An 18,001-nucleotide genomic window follows, 5' to 3' on the forward strand; every position below is an offset into this window, starting at 1 on the left:
GGGCTGGGGCTGAGGGCAGTGTTGAGGACCCTGTGCAGCCTGTCCTGAAGGCTTCCTGTGCTGCCTCTGGATCAGACTCGTCCAGCAGGTGTCACTGTCCGGCAGTGCTGGGAGGGCAGGGTGCAGTTCATCCAACTGACCTTCAAAAGATACTTTTGAAATACATCTTTAGGAAGATGTTTGACATAAGTTTATCAAAACATTTGCTTTTGAAACAGTATTGCTGCATTGCATACCTCTTTTTCCTCATGAATTTAATTCACACAAAAATAAAGGAATTAAACTTATGTAAAATTGTACTGCATTTTGGAAGGATTTATTTATAACGAGGGGGAATATATTTGAAGGTTGTAAATTAAATAGAACTTTAAAGGGCCGTGTATTTATGAATGTGTTAAGCAAGTGTGTGGGTTCCTTCCGTCCCCGAGTGCCTGGGGGATGCATGGGGCTAAACCAGCTTATCCTCTTGCAGTTTTACAGTCTGTTGTATAAGCCAAGAAAGAACCGTTGTAATATAATGCTGAAAAGTCAGCATATCTAATTGGACTATTGATGGGATTCCTAAATGTATAAAAACCTGGTTCTAAATTTTGGCTTCCATGTCTTCTAGTCCTATATAAATTCCTTCACTTCCTTGTGTAAGTTACATTTCAGCTCAGTCACAGGGTGGTTGTAAGGTTTAATCATGAAATAGAGTATAGATGTTGGCAAACTTTCACTGTAGAGGACCTAAGTGCACCTATTTTAGGCTTTTGGGGCCATACAAAAGCCACAAAAGCCTGTTGTAACCATTAAACTCTGTGGTTATAGTGCAAAACCTGCCATAGACTACATGTAAACTAACGAGCCTGGCTGTTCCAGTAAAACTATCTACAACTACAGTCAGAGAGCCACATGCATCCAGAGGCTGCATTGCATATGTTCTGCTATTCATAATCAAATAATTATATGAAGCTTTTAATGTCTGTACCTAATACAACTCATGTATATTTATAAGCTAGCTTATTGGCTATAATTTTATTTATTTATTTATTTATTTATTTATTTATTTATTTATTTATTTTATATTGTTTAAAGTATTACAAATAGTAGTACATATGTCTCTTTTTTCCCCTTTGACCTCCCTCGGCCTCCCCCACCCCCCAGCACCTGCCCTCACCACCTCCAGTGTCTGTATCCATTGGTTAGGCTTATATGCATGCATACAAGTCCTTTGGTTGATCTCTTACCACTCTCTAACACTCTCCTGCCTTCCCACTGAAATTTGGTAGTCTGTTCGATGCTTCTTTGTCTCTCTATTTTTGTTCATCAGTTTATAATGTTCTTTATATTCCACAAATGAGTGAGATCATGTGATATTTATCTTTCTCAGACTTGTTTATTTCGCTTAGCATAATGCTCTCCAGTTCTATCCATGCTGTTGCAAATGGTAAGAATTCCTTCTTTTTTACAGTAGTATAGTATTCCATTGTGTAGATGTACCATAGTTTTTGAATCCACTCATCTGCTGATGGGCACTTAGGCTGTTTCCAAATCTTAGCTATTGTAAATTGTGCTGCTATGAGCATAGGGGTGCATATATCCTTTCTGTTTGGTGTTTCTGATTTCTTGGGATATATTCCTAGAAGTGGTATTACTGGGTCAAATGGCAGTTCTATTTTTAATTTTTTGAGGAAACTCCAAACTGCTTTCCACAGTGGCTACACCTGTCTGCATTCCCACCAGCAGGCAAGAGGGTTCCTTTTTCTCTGCATCCTCACCAGCACTTGTCGTTTGTTGATTTGTTGGTGATAGCTATTCTGACAGGTGTGAGATGGTACCTCATTGTTGTTTTGATTTGCAGCTCTCGGATGATTAGTGACTTTGAGCATGTTTTCATATGTCTCTTGGCTTTCTGTGTGTCCTCTTTTGAAAAGTGTCTATTTAGGTCCTTTGCCCATTTTTTGATTGGATTGTTTATCTTCCTTTGTTAAGTTGTATGAGTTCCCTGTACATTTTGGAGATTAAACCCTTATCGGAGATAACATTGGCAAATATATTCTTCCATGCAGTGGACTTTCTTATTGTTTTGTTGATGGTTTTTTATGCTGTGCAGAAGCTTTTTATTTTGATGTAGTCCCATTTGTTTATGTTCTCCTTAGTTTCCATTGTTCTAGGAGCTGTATCGGTAAAGATATTGCTACAACATATGTCTGATATTTTCCTGTGGATTCTTCTAAGATTTTTATGGTTTCCCATCTTACATTTAAGTCCTATATCCATTTTGTGTTTATTTTTGTATATGGTGTAAGTTGGTGGTCTAGTTTCATTATTTTGCATGTATCTGTCCAATTTTCCCAACACCATTTATTAAAGAGACTGTCTTGACTCCATTGTTTGCTCTTGCCTCCTTTGACAAATATTAATTGAGCACAATGGCTTGTGTCAGTTTCTGGGTTCTCTGTTCTGTTCCACTGGTCTATATGTCTGTTCTTGTGCCTGTACCAGGCAGTTTTGAGAACTGTGGCTTTGTAGTATAGCTTGATATCTAATATTGTGATCCCTCCAACTTTATTCTTTTTTCTCAAGATTGCTGCAGCTGTTCGGGGTCTTCTTATATTCCAGATGAATTTTTAGAGAGTTCTAGGTCTTTAAAGTATGCCGTTGGTATTGTAATTGGTATTGAATTGAATTTATAGTTTGCTTTGGGTAGTATGGACATTTTAATGACGTTGATTCTACCAATCCATGAACATGATATATTCTTCCATTTGTTTATGTCTTCCTCTGTCTCTTTTTTCAGCATCCTGTAATTTTCTGAGTATAGGTCCTTTACCTCCTTGGTTAAATTTATTCCTAGGTATCTTAATTTTTTTGTTGCAATGGTAAATGGGATTGCTTTTTTTAGTTTCTCTTTCTGTGAGTTCATTATTGGTCTATACAAAGGCCATTGACTTCTGAGTATTAAATTTGTATCCTGCTACATTGCTGAATTCATTTATTAAGTCTAGTAGTTTTTTGAGGGAGTCTTTAGAGTTTTCTGTGTACAATATCATGTCATCTGCGAATAAGGAAAATTTTACTTCTTCCGTTCCAATTTGGATGCCTTTTATTTCTTCTTCTTGTCTGATCGCAATGCTAGTACTTCCAGTACTGTGTCGAACAGGAGTGGTAAGAGTGGGCATCCCTGTCTTGTTCCTGTTCTTAGGAGAAATGGATTTAGTTTTTGCCCATTGAGTATGATGTTTGCCATATAAGGCTTTTATTGTGTTGAGGTATTATCTTTTTATTCCCACCTTGCTGAGAGATTTTATCAAGAAAGGGTGTTGGATATTGTCAAATGCCTTTTCTACATCACTTGATATGATTCTGTTATTTTTGTCTCTCAATTTGTTTATGTGATGTATCACATTTATTGATTTTTAGATATTGTACCATCCTTGCATCCCTGGAATAAATCCCACTTGGTCATGGTGTATGATCTTTCTAATGTAATGCTAGATTCAATTTGCTAGAATTTTGCTGAGAATTTTGGCGTCTATGTTCATGAGGGATATTGGCCGTAATTCTCTTTCTTTGTATTGTTTTTATCTGGTTTTTGGATTAGGGTAATGCTGGCTTCATAGAAAGAGCGTGGAAGTGTGCCTTCCTCTTGAATTTTTTGGAATAGTCTGAGGAAGAAGGGTTTTATTTCTTCTTTGAATGTTTGGTAAAACTCCCCTGTGAAGCCGTCTGGTCCAGGTCTTTTGTTTGTTGAAAGTTTTTTGATTACTGCTTCAATTTCCTCCATAGTTATCAGTCTATTCAGATTTTTTTATTCTTTCTGATTGATTTTTGGAAGGTAATATTTTTCTAGGAATATGTCCATTTCTTCTAGGTTGACCAGTTTGTTGGAATAGAGTTGCTCATAGTAATTTTTTTTTATGATTATTCTTCGTATTTCTGTGGTGTCTTGTTATTTTGCCTCTTTCATTTTTTATTTTGTTTATATGGGTCCTCTCTCTTTGCTTCTTGGTGAGTCTGGCTAGAGGTTCATCAATCTTGTTTATCTTTTCAAAGAACCAGCTCTTGGTTTGGTTGATCTTTTTTTTTTTTTTTTTTTTTGGTCTCTATGTCATTTATTTCTGCTATGATCATTATTATTTCCTTCCTTCTGCTCACTCTGGGCTTTTCTTGTTGCTCTCTTTCTAATTCTTCAAGTTCCATAGTTAAATGGTTTATTACTAGTTTTTCTTGTTTTTTGAGGTAGGCCTGTAATGCTATGAACTTCCCTCTGAGGACTGCTTTCACTGTGTCCTATAGATTTTGGATTATTTTGTTTTCATTGTCATTTGTTGCCTTGATGCTTTTTATTTCTTTGATCCCTTTGGTAACACAGTCATTGTTTACTAGCATGCTATTCAGCCTCCAAGTGTTTGAATTTTTGTGATTGTTTTTATTGTAGTTTATTTCTAATATTATGCCATTGTGATCTGAGAAGATGCTTGGTGTGATTTCAATCTTCGTGAATTCAGAGAGTTTGCCTGTGTCCCCTTGTGGGGTCTATCTTTGAAAATGTCCCATTTGCGCTTGAGAAGAATGTATATTCTGTAGCTTTGGGGTGGAATGTTCTGAAGATATCGATTAAGTCCATGTGATCTAGTGAGTCATTTAGGATTGCTGTTTCTTTGCTTATTTTTTGTCTAGAGGATTTATCTGGTGATGTCAATGGGGTATTAAAGTCTCTTACTATAATTGTATTGCTGTCAGTCTCTCCCCTGATATCTTCCAGAATTTTTTTTATGTATTTGGGTGCTCCTGCATTGGGTGCATATATGTTTACCAGAGTTATATCCTGTTGTTGTATTGATCCCTTTAGGTTTGTGAAGTGGCCTTCCTTGTCTCTTGTTATGGCCTTCACTTTGCGGTCTATTTTGTCAGATATAAGTATTGCTACCCCAGCTTTTTTTTTACATTTCCATTTGCCTGAAAGATATTTTTCCATCCCTTCACTTTCAGTCTGTGTGAGTCATTTGTTCTGAGGTGGGTCTCTTGTAGACAGCATATATATGGGTCATGTTTTCTTATCCATTCAGCCACTCTGTCTTGATTGGAGCATTTAGTCCATTTATGCTTAATGTTAATATTGATAGGTACTTGTTTGTAGCCATTTCTATTCTTTATGTCCGTGTTCCTTCTTCCCTTTCTATTTCTTCTTTTTACAACATTCCCTTTAGCATTTCTTGCATTGCTGGCTTGGTAGTGATAGACTTCTTTAGCCTTTTTTTGTCTGCAAAGCTGCTGATTTCCCCTTCAATTTTGTTTGATAGCCTTTCTGGATAGAGTATTCTTGGATTCAGTCCTTTGCTTTGCATCATTTTGTATACTTCATTCCATTCCCTTCTGGCCTGATTTTTTTCTGTTGAGACATCATTTGATAATCTGATGGGAGATCCTTTGTAGCTAACTCTCTGTCTCTCTCTTAATGTTATTATTAAGATTCTCTTTTTGATTCTCTTTAAGATTCCCTCTTTGTCGTTAACGTTTGCCATTGTAATTGCGAGGTGTCTTTGTGTGGGTCTTCTTGGATTCATCTTTTTGGGATTCTCTGTACTTGTGTGACTTTTTCTTCCCCATTTCAGGGAAGTTTTCTGTCATTATTTCTTCAAATAGGTTCTCTAATCCTTGCTGCTCTTCTTGTCCTTTTGGTACCCTTATTATACGTATGTTACTTCGTTTCATGTTGTCCCAACATTCCCTTAGGCTCTTCTCCTGCTTTTAATTATTTTCTCGGTTTGTTGTTCAGATGGGGCTTGTTCTCCTTATCTTCTAACTCACTAATTCGGTCCTCTGCTTTTCCTAGTCTACTGTTGAAATCTTCCATCACGTTTTTGATTGGAGCTATATCACTTTTGATATCTTCTTGATTTTTTCATAGGTTGGCGATTTTCTCATCCATCCAGTCTATGAATTATATGACCCTTAGTCTGGATTCTTTTTCTGACATATTGCATGCCTCAGTTTCACTTATTTTCTTTCTTGGAGATTCCTATTTTTCTTTCCTCTGGGGATTGTTTGGTTGTCTCCCCATTTAGTTAATGATTTTCACCATCTGGTAGTCCGTGGAACACTGGTGGTCCGTGAGATCCGAAAGGTTGGCGACCGCTGATTTAAAGTGTATCTTTTTCCAAACTTTACTTTTAGTCTATTTATATATGTATATTTAAAATGGAGTTTTTGTACATAGTGTATATCTGGAACTTAACTTTTTTATCCAATCTGGCAAGCTCTCTCTTTTAATTCATGTGTTAGACCATTCCTTTTAATGTTCATGCATTTGGATTAGAACCTACCATCTTGCCTGGTGTTTTTTATTTGTTTTCTTTTTATACCTTAATTGAGCATTTTTATGATTCTATTTTATCTTCTTTATTGACTTGTTATTTATACCTTTTAAAAATTTTAGTTGTCTACCTTTAAGTAATATTACATTGTTTTACATGTAGTAGAAAGACTTTATAACAGTATATTCACATTTCCTTTCCATCTTTTGTGTTATTGTTGTCTTTTCCATCTGCATGTAATGCTGTAAACATATAGTACATTATTACTGCTTTGCTGTAAATATTCAGTTAGCTTAAGAGCAATTTAAATGTATAAAAATTTATTTTACCTTAATTTATTCTATTTCTGATGCTCTTTATTTTTTTGTGTAGATTGAAGTTTCCATTTGCTACCTTATTCTTTCTGCCTAAAGAAATTTCTTTAACATTTATTATGGTCTGTTGGCAGTGAATCCCCTGCTTTTGTTTTTCTAAGAAAATCTGAATTACTTTCATCTTTGAAAATTATTTTCAATGGGGATAGAATTCTGGGTTTGAGACTTTTTTTGTTACTGTGTTTTTCATTTGTAGCATTTCATTCGTTCTTTTTTGTAGTTTCCATCTCTCATCTGAAATTCCCATTTGATATTGTATATTGTCCACCTTTTCCATTTTTAACATATTAATTAGAATTACTAATATTTTAAATTATCTGACAATTGTAGCATTTGTGTCATATTGACTGGTTCTGACTGCTTTTTCTCTTTTAAGCAATGTTTTTCCTTGCCTTTTGTGTGCCTAGTAATTTTTGTTTAAAGTTTGACATCTTGTACAAGGTGGTACAGACTAATGAAATAGTATTTTTGCCTGGTAATGGGCATGCCACTCATTCTGCTAGGCCTAGTGTGGGAATTTTTCTAGTTGGATTGGGTTTGAGAGATTTCTTGTTTGATGTGGCTACCCTTAGTGCACCAGAGGCATCGAATTCCTGTAAGGACACTTTGTGTTTGTATTGGAAGATGGATTACAAGAGCAATGCCTATTTAATTCTAGTTTTAAGTCTTATCTTTGTATAGTGCCTAACAGAGGGTTGCTCTACACATTGTTGTTCTGCTGCCTCTCTCCTAGCAGTATTTTGTGGTCACCAGTCACATAAAGTTCTTTAGTTTGGCATTAAGGGGTGATGAGGAGATTGTATGCCATCACTGTGTTGATGTAACCTCAGTCTTCTACAGGTACTGTGTTCTTAAATTTCTGGGCTGTGGCCCTCTTGTTCTCCTTCCTATTCCCCCTTCAGCTGGTAATCTATTCCTCCTCAAGGAGTAGAGTTGTATCTTCTCTCCTATTCATTTCCCTTCCTCATTACAGTGAGTTTTCACCGATGTGCTAAGGGCAACCATGTGTATTGCCTTTCCCAATACAGGATAAGGTTTTTCTCCTCTAGTGGAGAGAGAGGAGATGGATCCAGATAGAATTCCTTGCCCTCCTGTGTGGCTGCTGCTCCTTTTCTCCTCGCTCTGGATCACAGTGGACACTTGGTGCTCTTTTCTGTGAACACTTTGGTGGGGTTCATGGCGTTCAGCCTGCAAGAGAGTGTAGCCCCAGGATGTACACAATCCTGCCAGCCCACACTTGACTCTGACCAATCTTTCAGCTACTTAGCAGACTTCCATTGCCCAGTATCTTGTTGTGTCTACCCCCAATGACAGAAGCTTGTGTCTTCAGTCTTCCTACAGACACTGACTCTGCTTAGAGTTTGAGCTATTTGATTACCTGGGACCTGAGCTTTATGATGAGTTTTAGAAAAGTCATAAGTTTAAAGTTAGGCCCACTTTCTAAAAAAGAAAAAAGTAGTAGTTTTTTAGGTAAAGTAACTGCCTACTTAGACTTTGCAGCAGGTTGGTCTGTAATGAAATCAGCCCCCTCTTGGTTCCCTGTCCTCCCAGTCATCCAGCTTCTTCTGTTTTTATTTTCTACTTTCCCCTTTAAAAGAAAAGGTCTCTCTAAAAATATATCTGATTTGGCACTACTGTGGCAAATTTAAAACAAATTGGGAATGACTCTAATTTTAGAATTTCAAATATCAGACAGTATAGGGGGGAGGTATTATTGAAGCAGAGATCAGGACGTTTAGCCAGAAATCACCCATTCCATTTCCAGCATTGGCACCTGCTAGGACTCAATAAGTTAGTATTATTTATTTATCACTTTACAACAAAATACTAGAACCCTTAAAACAAAAAGCTTATGAAATCACATGTTAAAGGAACCTATATGCATATATTTTATCTTTGATCATTTTAATTATAAAAGTAACACGTGCTTGAGATAAACAACATAAAAGCTGCTTTCTGCTCCACCTTAGAAATTAATATCTGCAAATGTTGGTGCCGAGCCTTTGAAACTTTTCTTAAGGAACTTATTTTTTTAATATAGAAAAAAATGGTGAAATAGATTAATACACAGACCATTTGGGGAAGCCAGGAGATATACCGATTGTGTATTTCTTTATTGACATTTTCTTCTCTTTAAAAATGTACATGTAAGTGCACAATGTATCACAGCTAAGGTGCACATGGTCTGGTATCTTCTCAATTCAGTTAAATGAGGAAGAAATGCCCGTAGGTGTTTTGTATTCTTTTCCTATTAACTTCTAAAGTTCATTTTCTAAGGGAAAGAGCCTCTAACTTTGCAAGATGTTGACTAGATAAAGTTTATGATCTAATGAAAATTTTGAGACTTTATTGGACCATCTTGAAAATTCCTCGTCGGACACAGTCTCACATGACCTTCTGAAGCTGTTGTGAATGAATTTTAGTTAAGATTCCCCTTCCTGTAGATTAAAAAACTGTGGTACATCTACACAATGGAATACTATGCCGCTATAAAAAAGAAGGAACTTTTACTATTTGCAACAGCATGGATGGAACTGGAGAGCATTATGCTAAGCGAAATAAGCCAGTTGGAGAAAGATCAATATCACATGATCTCACTTATACGTGGGATATAATGATCAACATAATTTGATGAACAAGAATAGATCCAGAGACAAATGGTAGTGGTGGGGGGAGCGTAGGAGAGCAACCAAAGGACTTGTATGCATGCATATTGGCATAACCAATAGACACAGACACTGCGGCGGTGGGGCTTGCCCGGGGTGAGAATGGTGGGGGGAGGGGGGTAAACTGGGAGAAAAGGAGACATATGTAAAACTTTAGACAATAAAAAGAAATAATAAATAATAAAAAAAAGGAGATCTTATAGTTAATGCTGTGCTTTGCACTAAAATTTTGTTAAGAGGGTAGATTTCATGTGTTTTTTACCAGGTTTTTTAAAAATGAAGGAAGAATTTAATTCAAAGGAGCAGTTATTTGAAAAATGATTAAATTGAGTCAAACATATGGATAAATAATCCAAATGTCTTAATGTCTGCTTGCAAAAAAAAAAAAAAAGAAAAAAGAAAAAAGATTCCCTGTCCTGGGAGGGGTGGGTTGAATCATCATAGAACAAAAATGATAGGAAAATTTTACCTAAGTAAAAGGAGACTTAAATATGAGAGAGTATTACTAATCAGAGAACGATGAAAACATGTCAAAAATACTATTCAAGTATTAAGGAAAATTACTTTGCTTATAAATATGAAATGCCATTTTGTTTTTGTTTATTTTTAATTTGTTCAATAAAAGGGAAATACAAAAAAACTATATAAAAAAGAACTCAGGAAAAGAATTGTTTTGAAATCTGTTAAATTTTTTTAATACAGTTCAGGCTTTTGGGGGGGATTTTATAAATATAATATTTGAGCTCTTTATTGCTGATGTTTTTTATATATGACCCTCTGCCTGTCTACTTTTTCAAAGTTCATTTCATGTTCTGCATCCACAACAAAGCCTGCCCTGGCCATGCCACTCTCTATTAGTGCCTCACTTCTCTGATTCCTGCTGCACTGATTGACTCATTCATTTTGCCCCATGTCATTCTCCTCAACTAAATTGCAGGCTTTTTGTGGGTAGAGTCCTTGTCTTTTATATTCCTCACAGTATTGCTAAGCTTATGAAAAAAATAAAAGATTGCATTTGTCCAGTTGCAAAACATTCTGTAACATACCCTCTTGGTTGTTTTTATTAGACGATAGACAAAGATTCGGTTACGAGCGGTCTGGGTACGATCTTGAGGAGTCTGATGGCCCAGATGAGGATGATAATGAAAATGAAGATGATGATGAAGACAGCCAGGCAGAATCCGTTCTTTCGGCAGCTCCCTCCGTTACGGCCAGCCCACAGCATCTTCCGTCTAGAAGTAGCCTTCAGGACTCTGTGGGTGCTGACGAGGACATCAGGATCACCGATTGCTTTTCTGGAGTCCACATGGACCCAATGGATATTCTGCCCAGAGCATTGCCCACTAAGATGACCGTACTTAGCACAGTGCAGTCAGACCGCAGCAGGCAGGCAGAGTCCCCCCTGAAGACCAGGCAGCATGCGAATGAGGAGGATGGGACACCTATTCCTGTAGACTCTTCTCGGTCACCTGAAGCTGCACCCAGGTCTCCATGTCATCAAATGTCTGTGGACTACCCGGAATCAGACGAAATTCTGAGAAGTTCTGTGGCCGGAAAGGCTATTGCTTTAACACAGGTAAATGGTTTGTTGTTTTCTGTGATTGTTCCCCCCCCATGTCCCGAGTAGTTCAGGGTTCAGGTTCAGGGTTCGGGCTCTGGAGGAGGCCGCACGCAAATGAAAGAGACTAGACAGGAAAATATAAATTTGGGAATTGGGGGCCAGGCGGGAGCCCAACTCAAGGGGAAGGACTCCACTTTGCTCTGGCCTTGCTATCCCTTTTATTCAGGTTTTGGGATACACCCATAGCCCTTAGGCAGGCAATTCCAATAATAGCCAATCAGCAAGGATTTACATAAAAATAAAGGTGGAAGTAGCTTCAGCTACCATTGTCTCAACTAAACAGTGGGTACAGAGCTCTGACCTTTCAGAGCTCAAGGTCTCCAGCCTTCCGGGTTCCTTGTCAACACCTCTCTGCTAATGAAGACAATGGGCGGCTTCCAACAGTTTTCCTTTTGTTTAACACATTAAATATGGAGAGCCTAATAGCTTAAGAAAATAATGTACTTAGATTATTCATTTATGGCTAAATCAGTTTGTTTAAGCCTTTTTGTTACTTTGTTTTATTTAAGAGCAAAGGATATTTATTTCCTTCTGATTCTGGTTAGGTGTTTTAGTCAGAGTTCACATAGTGTATTATAAATCTGTGAAAGAACCAAATGGATCTTTTAAAATATAATCATTTATTTTTTTATTTGCTTTTTTTTAACATTTTGAAATAAAAACATGTATGTGCCTATTGAGAATGTGAGTCTTGGACATATTTATCTGTGGCTGTTCTGAGTTGTTTTTCTAATGGCATCGATCTGATAGATTTGCACTAGATTATCCAAATGTCTTATACTTTTCCCTGTTGGCAAAACAGCTACCAGTTTCTATGGCAAAGTTAATGTGACCCAAACAAACGTATCAAGAAGTTCACTTTGCTTGAATGATCAATTTACTGTGGTCACTTGGGAAAGCTTTCTGCCCAAGAACCAGCTCAGGGCCAAACACAGGCCTCAGAAAAGTCACGCAGGCGCTGTGATGGTTCCCTGTCTAATTCTGTGAGGAAGGCATTCTCCTGCCATTGACAGGTCTCTGTCCTCTAGCGTATATTGACAGTTGCACTAGGATTTATTTCTTCATGTGGCAGATGTTGGCTTACTAGGTAACACTGGAGAGAAATAAAAACTTTGAAAGCATGAATTTCTGTAGATTACCCTAAATTAATTAAATTAAGTTAACATTTAAATATTAAATAGAGTAAATTATTTTGTAGGTTAATATACATATCTAGAAAAAGCTGATGTTTAAATGATAATCTTGGATGGATGAGAGGCTAGGCAAGATTTCCTCCTCCTGACATTCATTACTTTCATATGGGTTTAAGCTTCTCTGTCCCAGAGTCTCTCACAGCCTGCCAGTGCCTGGAAACCTGCTTTTCAGTAGACACTTCATAGACTTGTGAATGGATAAACCAGCGACAGAACTTTTTATCCATGGGTACTCTTAATGAAGTAGAGGCCCGGTGCATGAAATTTGTGCATGGGGGCGGGGGTCCCCTCAGCCTAGCCTGCACCCTTTCCAATCTGGGACCCCTTGGGGGATGTCCGACTGCTGGTTTAGGCCTGATCTCATAATCCAGGACCTCTGGCTCCTAACTGCTCACCTGCCTGCCTGCCTGATCACCCCTAACTGCCCCCTCTGCTGGCCTGGTCACCCCCAACTGCCCCCTCCGCCAGCCTTGTTGCCCAACTGCCCCCCCCCCCTCCGGCCTGGTCTCTCTCAACTGCCTCCCCACCCCCCGCCAGCCTGGTCACCCCTAACTGCCCTCCTCTGCCATCCTGGTCGCCCCTAACTGCCCCTCTCCCCCCCCCCCCCCCCCCGGCCTGGTCACCCCACGCAGCCTGCTGCTCAGTTGTTTGGTTGCCCCTCACTAACTCCCCTGCTGGCCTGGTTTCCCCACGCAGCCTGTTCAGTCGTCCATTCGGTTGCGATGGTCGCTTAGGCTTTTATATATATAGATGATTCTCCAGTTAATTTTTACCTGAGTTTATACTTATTGCCAACTAATATCTCAATTTCTCAATGACTCCTCATCTCTAAAATAGGGTGGAGCAGGTGGTGCCAGCAATAAAAACAACAAAAGCTGAATATAATTATGGCCACATCGCAGGGTCAATTACAGTATAAAAGAGGTGATATCCAGGAAATGCGAAAAATGCAAAGTACTGTACAAAAATGTGCTGCTGCTATTTGTACTAGAAAATAAGAGATTAAAAGGGCAATCTTTTTTTTTCTGTTGGAAATTTATATTTTTAACCAAAATAGAATTTTTAGCAAACTCATAATTTTATAAAATACAAATGTGCATTCCTTCACCTCATTAGGAAGAATAGCATTTTAACTGAGTGCCTAAGAAAGCCCTGTCCTGAAGGATTCTCCTCTCTTGTCTTTTAGAACACATCCTCTGTGAGCCTTCCTCCTGCAGCCGAGCTCAGCCTCCAGATGGCCATGGGGAGTCCTCCAGGGGCCTCACCTCATCCTGACACTCAAGAACAGAAGCAGCAAATAACTCTCCGACCAACTTCAGGCCTGCCTTCTCCCCAGACTCATTTGTTTAGCCACCTTCCTCTGCACTCTCAGCAGCAGTCAAGGACACCTTATAATATGGTTCCAGTTGGGGGAATCCATGTGGTACCTGCCAGCCTCACGTATTCTACCTTTGTACCTATTCAAGCTGGGCCAATGCAACTTACAATTCCTGCTGTCAATGTAATTCACAGAACTGTGGGCACTCCTGGGGATCCGATCACAGAAGTTTCTGGCACTACAAATCCCACCGGAGTGGCTGAATTAAGCAGTGTCGTGCCATGTATTCCCATTGGCCAAATCCGTGTGCCAGGCCTTCAGAACCTCAGCACCCCGGGCTTGCAGTCACTTCCGTCACTGAGCATGGAAACGGTCAACATCTTAGGCCTCGCCAATGCCAACATGGCCCCGCAGGGGCACCCACCAGGGCTGGCTCTCAATGCTGTCGGACTGCAGGTTTTGACCGCAAACCCTTCATCCCAGGGCAGCAGCACCCCTCAGGCACCCATCCCCGGCCTCCAGATCTTGAACATAGCATTGCCTACTTTAATTCCCTCTGTTAGTCAAGTAACCATGGATGCACAGGGAGCCCCCGAAACACCAGCTTCCCAAAACAGGGCACATGAGGTGCACCCCAAGCCAACTTCTATAGCCAGTGGGAACCAGGGCAGCGGGACCGCGTCTCCTCAGGGGTCACCTCAAGTCCAGCGGGAAAATGCAAAAAAAGTGCTCGATCCACCTGCCCCTGCAAGAGACCGTGCAAGGCTTGATGGCGCTAGTAAAATGGACACAGGGAAGGCTGCCTCGATCAGTCAGGTGAAGCCCACGCGTGAACTCCCTCCCATTCAGGGCAAACCAGCAGCCACGGCAGAGCCTCTGCTGAAGGCACATCCGGAAGGTTTCCCGGCACGGTCAGGCCAGCACACTCTCGCTCCCGACAGGCCAGTGCCCAGACCCGCGGCCCTGCCCCGCAGGCAGGCCACTGCCCAGTTCAGCGACGTGAGTAGTGACGACGACGAGGACCGGCTTGTGATAGCAACCTAGTGGCTGCTTCTTTGGGGTTTTTGGTTTTTTTATATAACACTTAAAGGTTTTTTTGAAAGCCCTTCTTCCCCTAAAGCACATTTTTCTGACATAAACTCATGACTAATCTTTGTGCAATCATGAACTTTGACCAATAATTGTTGTTTTGTGTCAGCTCCAGCCATTTTTGTACATGTTGTATAGACAATTGTGCCTTTTAGGAGTTTTATGTTTAGAAACTGTACAGATTGTTGAATATCTATATATATAAAAATATATTATATATATGAAAACCAGGTAGTTATTTGTGTTTAGTAAGAAAAACCTGTCAAATAAATCAACTGATTAAATTATATGTTGCACTGTTAAGTATAAATTTTTATGGCTGTGGGGCAGAGTGTCTGTGTAAAATTAGTATGTAAACTCCATATTTATTGTATTCATATTAGTCTTTGAAATGGGTCTGTCCTTCTTATGTAAGACAGTAACTTTACACTTCAAACAGATTTTCTGTGTTATGAAATGTTTCAGTAAAATATTGTTTACTGACTTTACATTGCTTTAGTTGTTCTTTCTTTACCATCATCTGGTAAGTGACCAGCCATCTGCAGTCAGAAAATAGCCCTAGGTCATAGTCTTTCCACACATACCTCCACCCTATTTGAGAAACAAGGACACCAGTGGTGTTGCCACCATGTGAAACCGCAAACCAGGCAGCTGAGAGGCCTATTTTCTTATTTCTGATGAGTAATCCTGTAGCTATTAACTTACTAGAAGACTTGGTATTTAAGAACACTTACGTAGCCCTGGCTGGTTTGGCTCAGTGGATAGAGCGTCAGCCTGTGGACTGAAGGGTCCCAGGTTCGATTCCAGTCAAGGGAACATGCCCAGGTTGCGAGCTTGATCCCCAGTGTGGGGCGTGCAGGAGGCAGCCAATCAATGATTCTCTCTCATCATTGATGTTTCTATCTCACCCTCTCCCTTCCTCTCTGAAATCAATAAAAAAAAATTTTTTTAAAAGAACACTTACGTATTTATAGCGTATAGTCTGAAGTGGGCAAAGTCCCTCAACGTTGATGATTTCTGGTAAATGTAGAATAAGTTACAAAACTTTTAAATTACTTTAATGACTATCTTTAGACATGATTTCTTCCTGTCTTGGGAGGCTTACTTATCCTTACTCATTCAGAAAAATTGGGCGGGGAACCTACAATTACCACTGCAGTGATTTGCATTATTAACTAAGCATTATAGATGCTAGGTTTGTCAGAAAATATTTTAATGTTGGAATTTGAATACTTAGCTCATCATTAAAACAATGTATTTATATTTTTAAAAGCCTGCTTCATGAAAATTTCAGGGATATGAAGTTGGTGAAACGAGGGCATGGGGACCCAGTGATTCCATTTCTGAGTATACAAGGAAATCCAAAACACTAATTTGAAAGATTATATGAACCCCTATGTTCATTGCAACATAATTTGCAATAGCGAAGATATGAAAGCAGCCCAAATGCCCGTTAATAGACAAGTGGTTAAAAAAGTTGTGGTACATATATACAATGGAATATTACTTGGCCATAAAAAGAGAATGAGATCTTACCATTTGTGACAGCATGCATTGACTGAGATGGTATTATGCTAACTGAAATAAGTCAAGACAAGAAGAAAAATACCATATGATTCCACTTATGTGAAATCTAAAGGGTATAATAAACCAACAAAGTGAACAGGCTTGTAGACACAGAGAACAGACTGATGGTTGCCAGAGGGGAGGGGACTTGGGGGACTGGGTGAAAAAGGAGAAAGGATTGAGAAGTACAAATTAGTTACAAAATAGTCACTGGGATATAAAATACAGTTTAGTGGATATAGCCAATAATATTGTAATAACTATGGTGCCAGGTGAATACTGAAAATATCAAGGGGAACAACTTTATAAAGTATATGATGTCTAATCACTATGCTGTACATCTGAAACTAAAAATAATATTGAATGTAAACTGTAATTGAAAAAATAAAATAATAGCATATCTTTTTAAAGATGGGAAAAAGAAGAGCATGGGGGAAGTATTCTAAGGAGTTTGGAGACCATCCTATCTAATAAAAGTGATATGCAAATTGACTGTACCTCCGCTACACCCACAAGCCATGCCCAACAGCCAATCGGGAGCAAGTATGCAAATTAACCCAACCAAGATGGCTGCGGCCACAGAGCAAACAGGAGGCTTGGGTTTCCCCAGCAATGGAGGAAGCCAAGCTTTCTGCACACCCTGGCCTCCGCTCAAGGCTACAAAGTTTCAATTATAGAAGATAAATAAATCCCAACAAAAATGGCTGCGGCCACGGAGCAAGCAGGAGGCTTGGCTCCACTCAAGGCTACAAAGTTTCAATTATAGAAGATAAATAAATTCCAGATACCAGGGCCTCCCTTTGGGTCGCTGGGGGGCGTGGCCGGCCTGCAAACCACCACAGGCCCCTCGCCCAGGCCACCCCACGCCCCAAGGGAACCCCCACCCTGATCTGGGATACCCTTCAGGGCAAACCAGCCAGCCCCCACCCATGCACCAGGCCTCTATCCTATCTAATAAAAGAGTAATATACAAATTGACAATCACTCCAACACTCAAGAGGGCTGCCCCCATGTGGACACAAGATGGCCGCCACAAGATGGCCAGCAGGGGAGGGCAGTTGTGAGGGACCAGGCCTGCAAGGGAGGGCAGTTGTGGGCTATCAGGCCAGCAGGGGAGGGCAGTTGTGAGGGACCAGGCCTGCAAGGGAGGGCAGTTGGGGGCAATCAAGCCTGCAGAGGAGGGCAGTTAGGGGTGACCAGGCTGGCAGAGCAGGGAAGTTGGGGGTGACCGGGCCTGCAGGGAAGGGCAGTTGGGGGGGGACCCAGGCCTGCAGGGGAGGGCAGTTAGGGGTGACCAGGCTGACAGGGGAGTGGTTAGGGGGTGATCAGGCTGGCAGGCAGAAGCGGTTGGGGCAATCAGGAAGGCAGGCAGGTGAGCAGTTGGGAGCCAGCAGTCCTGGATTGTGAGAGGGATGTCTGAATGCCCGCTTAGGCCCGATCCTACAGGTAGGATCGGGCCTAAACGGGCATTCGGACATCTCTCGAGGGGTCCCAGATTGGAGAGGGTGCAGGCTGGCCTGAGGGACACACACACACCTGTGCACGAATTTCGTGCACTGGGCCTCTGGTTATTTATAATCTCTAGGATGTACTCCAGCACCAGCAGGCTCTGATGGATCTGCCATGCTCTCCATACATACTTTAATTTATATTTATATTTTCCCACAGATTATACAACAAAAATTTCAAAAATAACATTGCATTTTGTATTCCAAGATAGAATTTGAAGATAATTCTGAAACTCCTATTATAGAAATTGCATTGCTCTATCAATACAGTTGTAGAAACTGAGGTCTATTCTCTGTCAAGTTTTTCAAAATTAATGTTTTAACTGTGTCATGCCTTTATGGTCTAAAATTTTAAAGGCATATA

General features: G+C 39.9%; 1 protein-coding gene across 4 annotated transcripts in view; it reads left to right on the forward strand.

The window, feature by feature from the left end:
- The window catches only part of HIVEP1 (HIVEP zinc finger 1), a 164,533-nt gene extending 149,067 nt beyond the window's left edge, over window positions 1–15,466 (forward strand). For all 4 annotated transcript variants that reach the window (XM_079776587.1, XM_079776589.1, XM_079776588.1 and 1 more), the window contains exons 8-9: window positions 10,410–10,918; window positions 13,343–15,466. In XM_079776587.1, the coding sequence (XP_079632713.1) occupies window positions 10,410–10,918; window positions 13,343–14,518 (1,685 nt within the window). In that variant the 3' untranslated portion in view covers window positions 14,519–15,466. The remainder of the gene's footprint in view (window positions 1–10,409; window positions 10,919–13,342) is intronic.
- The last annotated feature ends 2,535 nt before the right edge of the window (window positions 15,467–18,001 follow it).

The sequence above is a fragment of the Cnephaeus nilssonii genome, assembly GCF_951640355.1.
Source record: "Cnephaeus nilssonii genome assembly, chromosome: 7".
Classification (NCBI taxonomy): Eukaryota; Metazoa; Chordata; class Mammalia; order Chiroptera; family Vespertilionidae; genus Cnephaeus; species Cnephaeus nilssonii.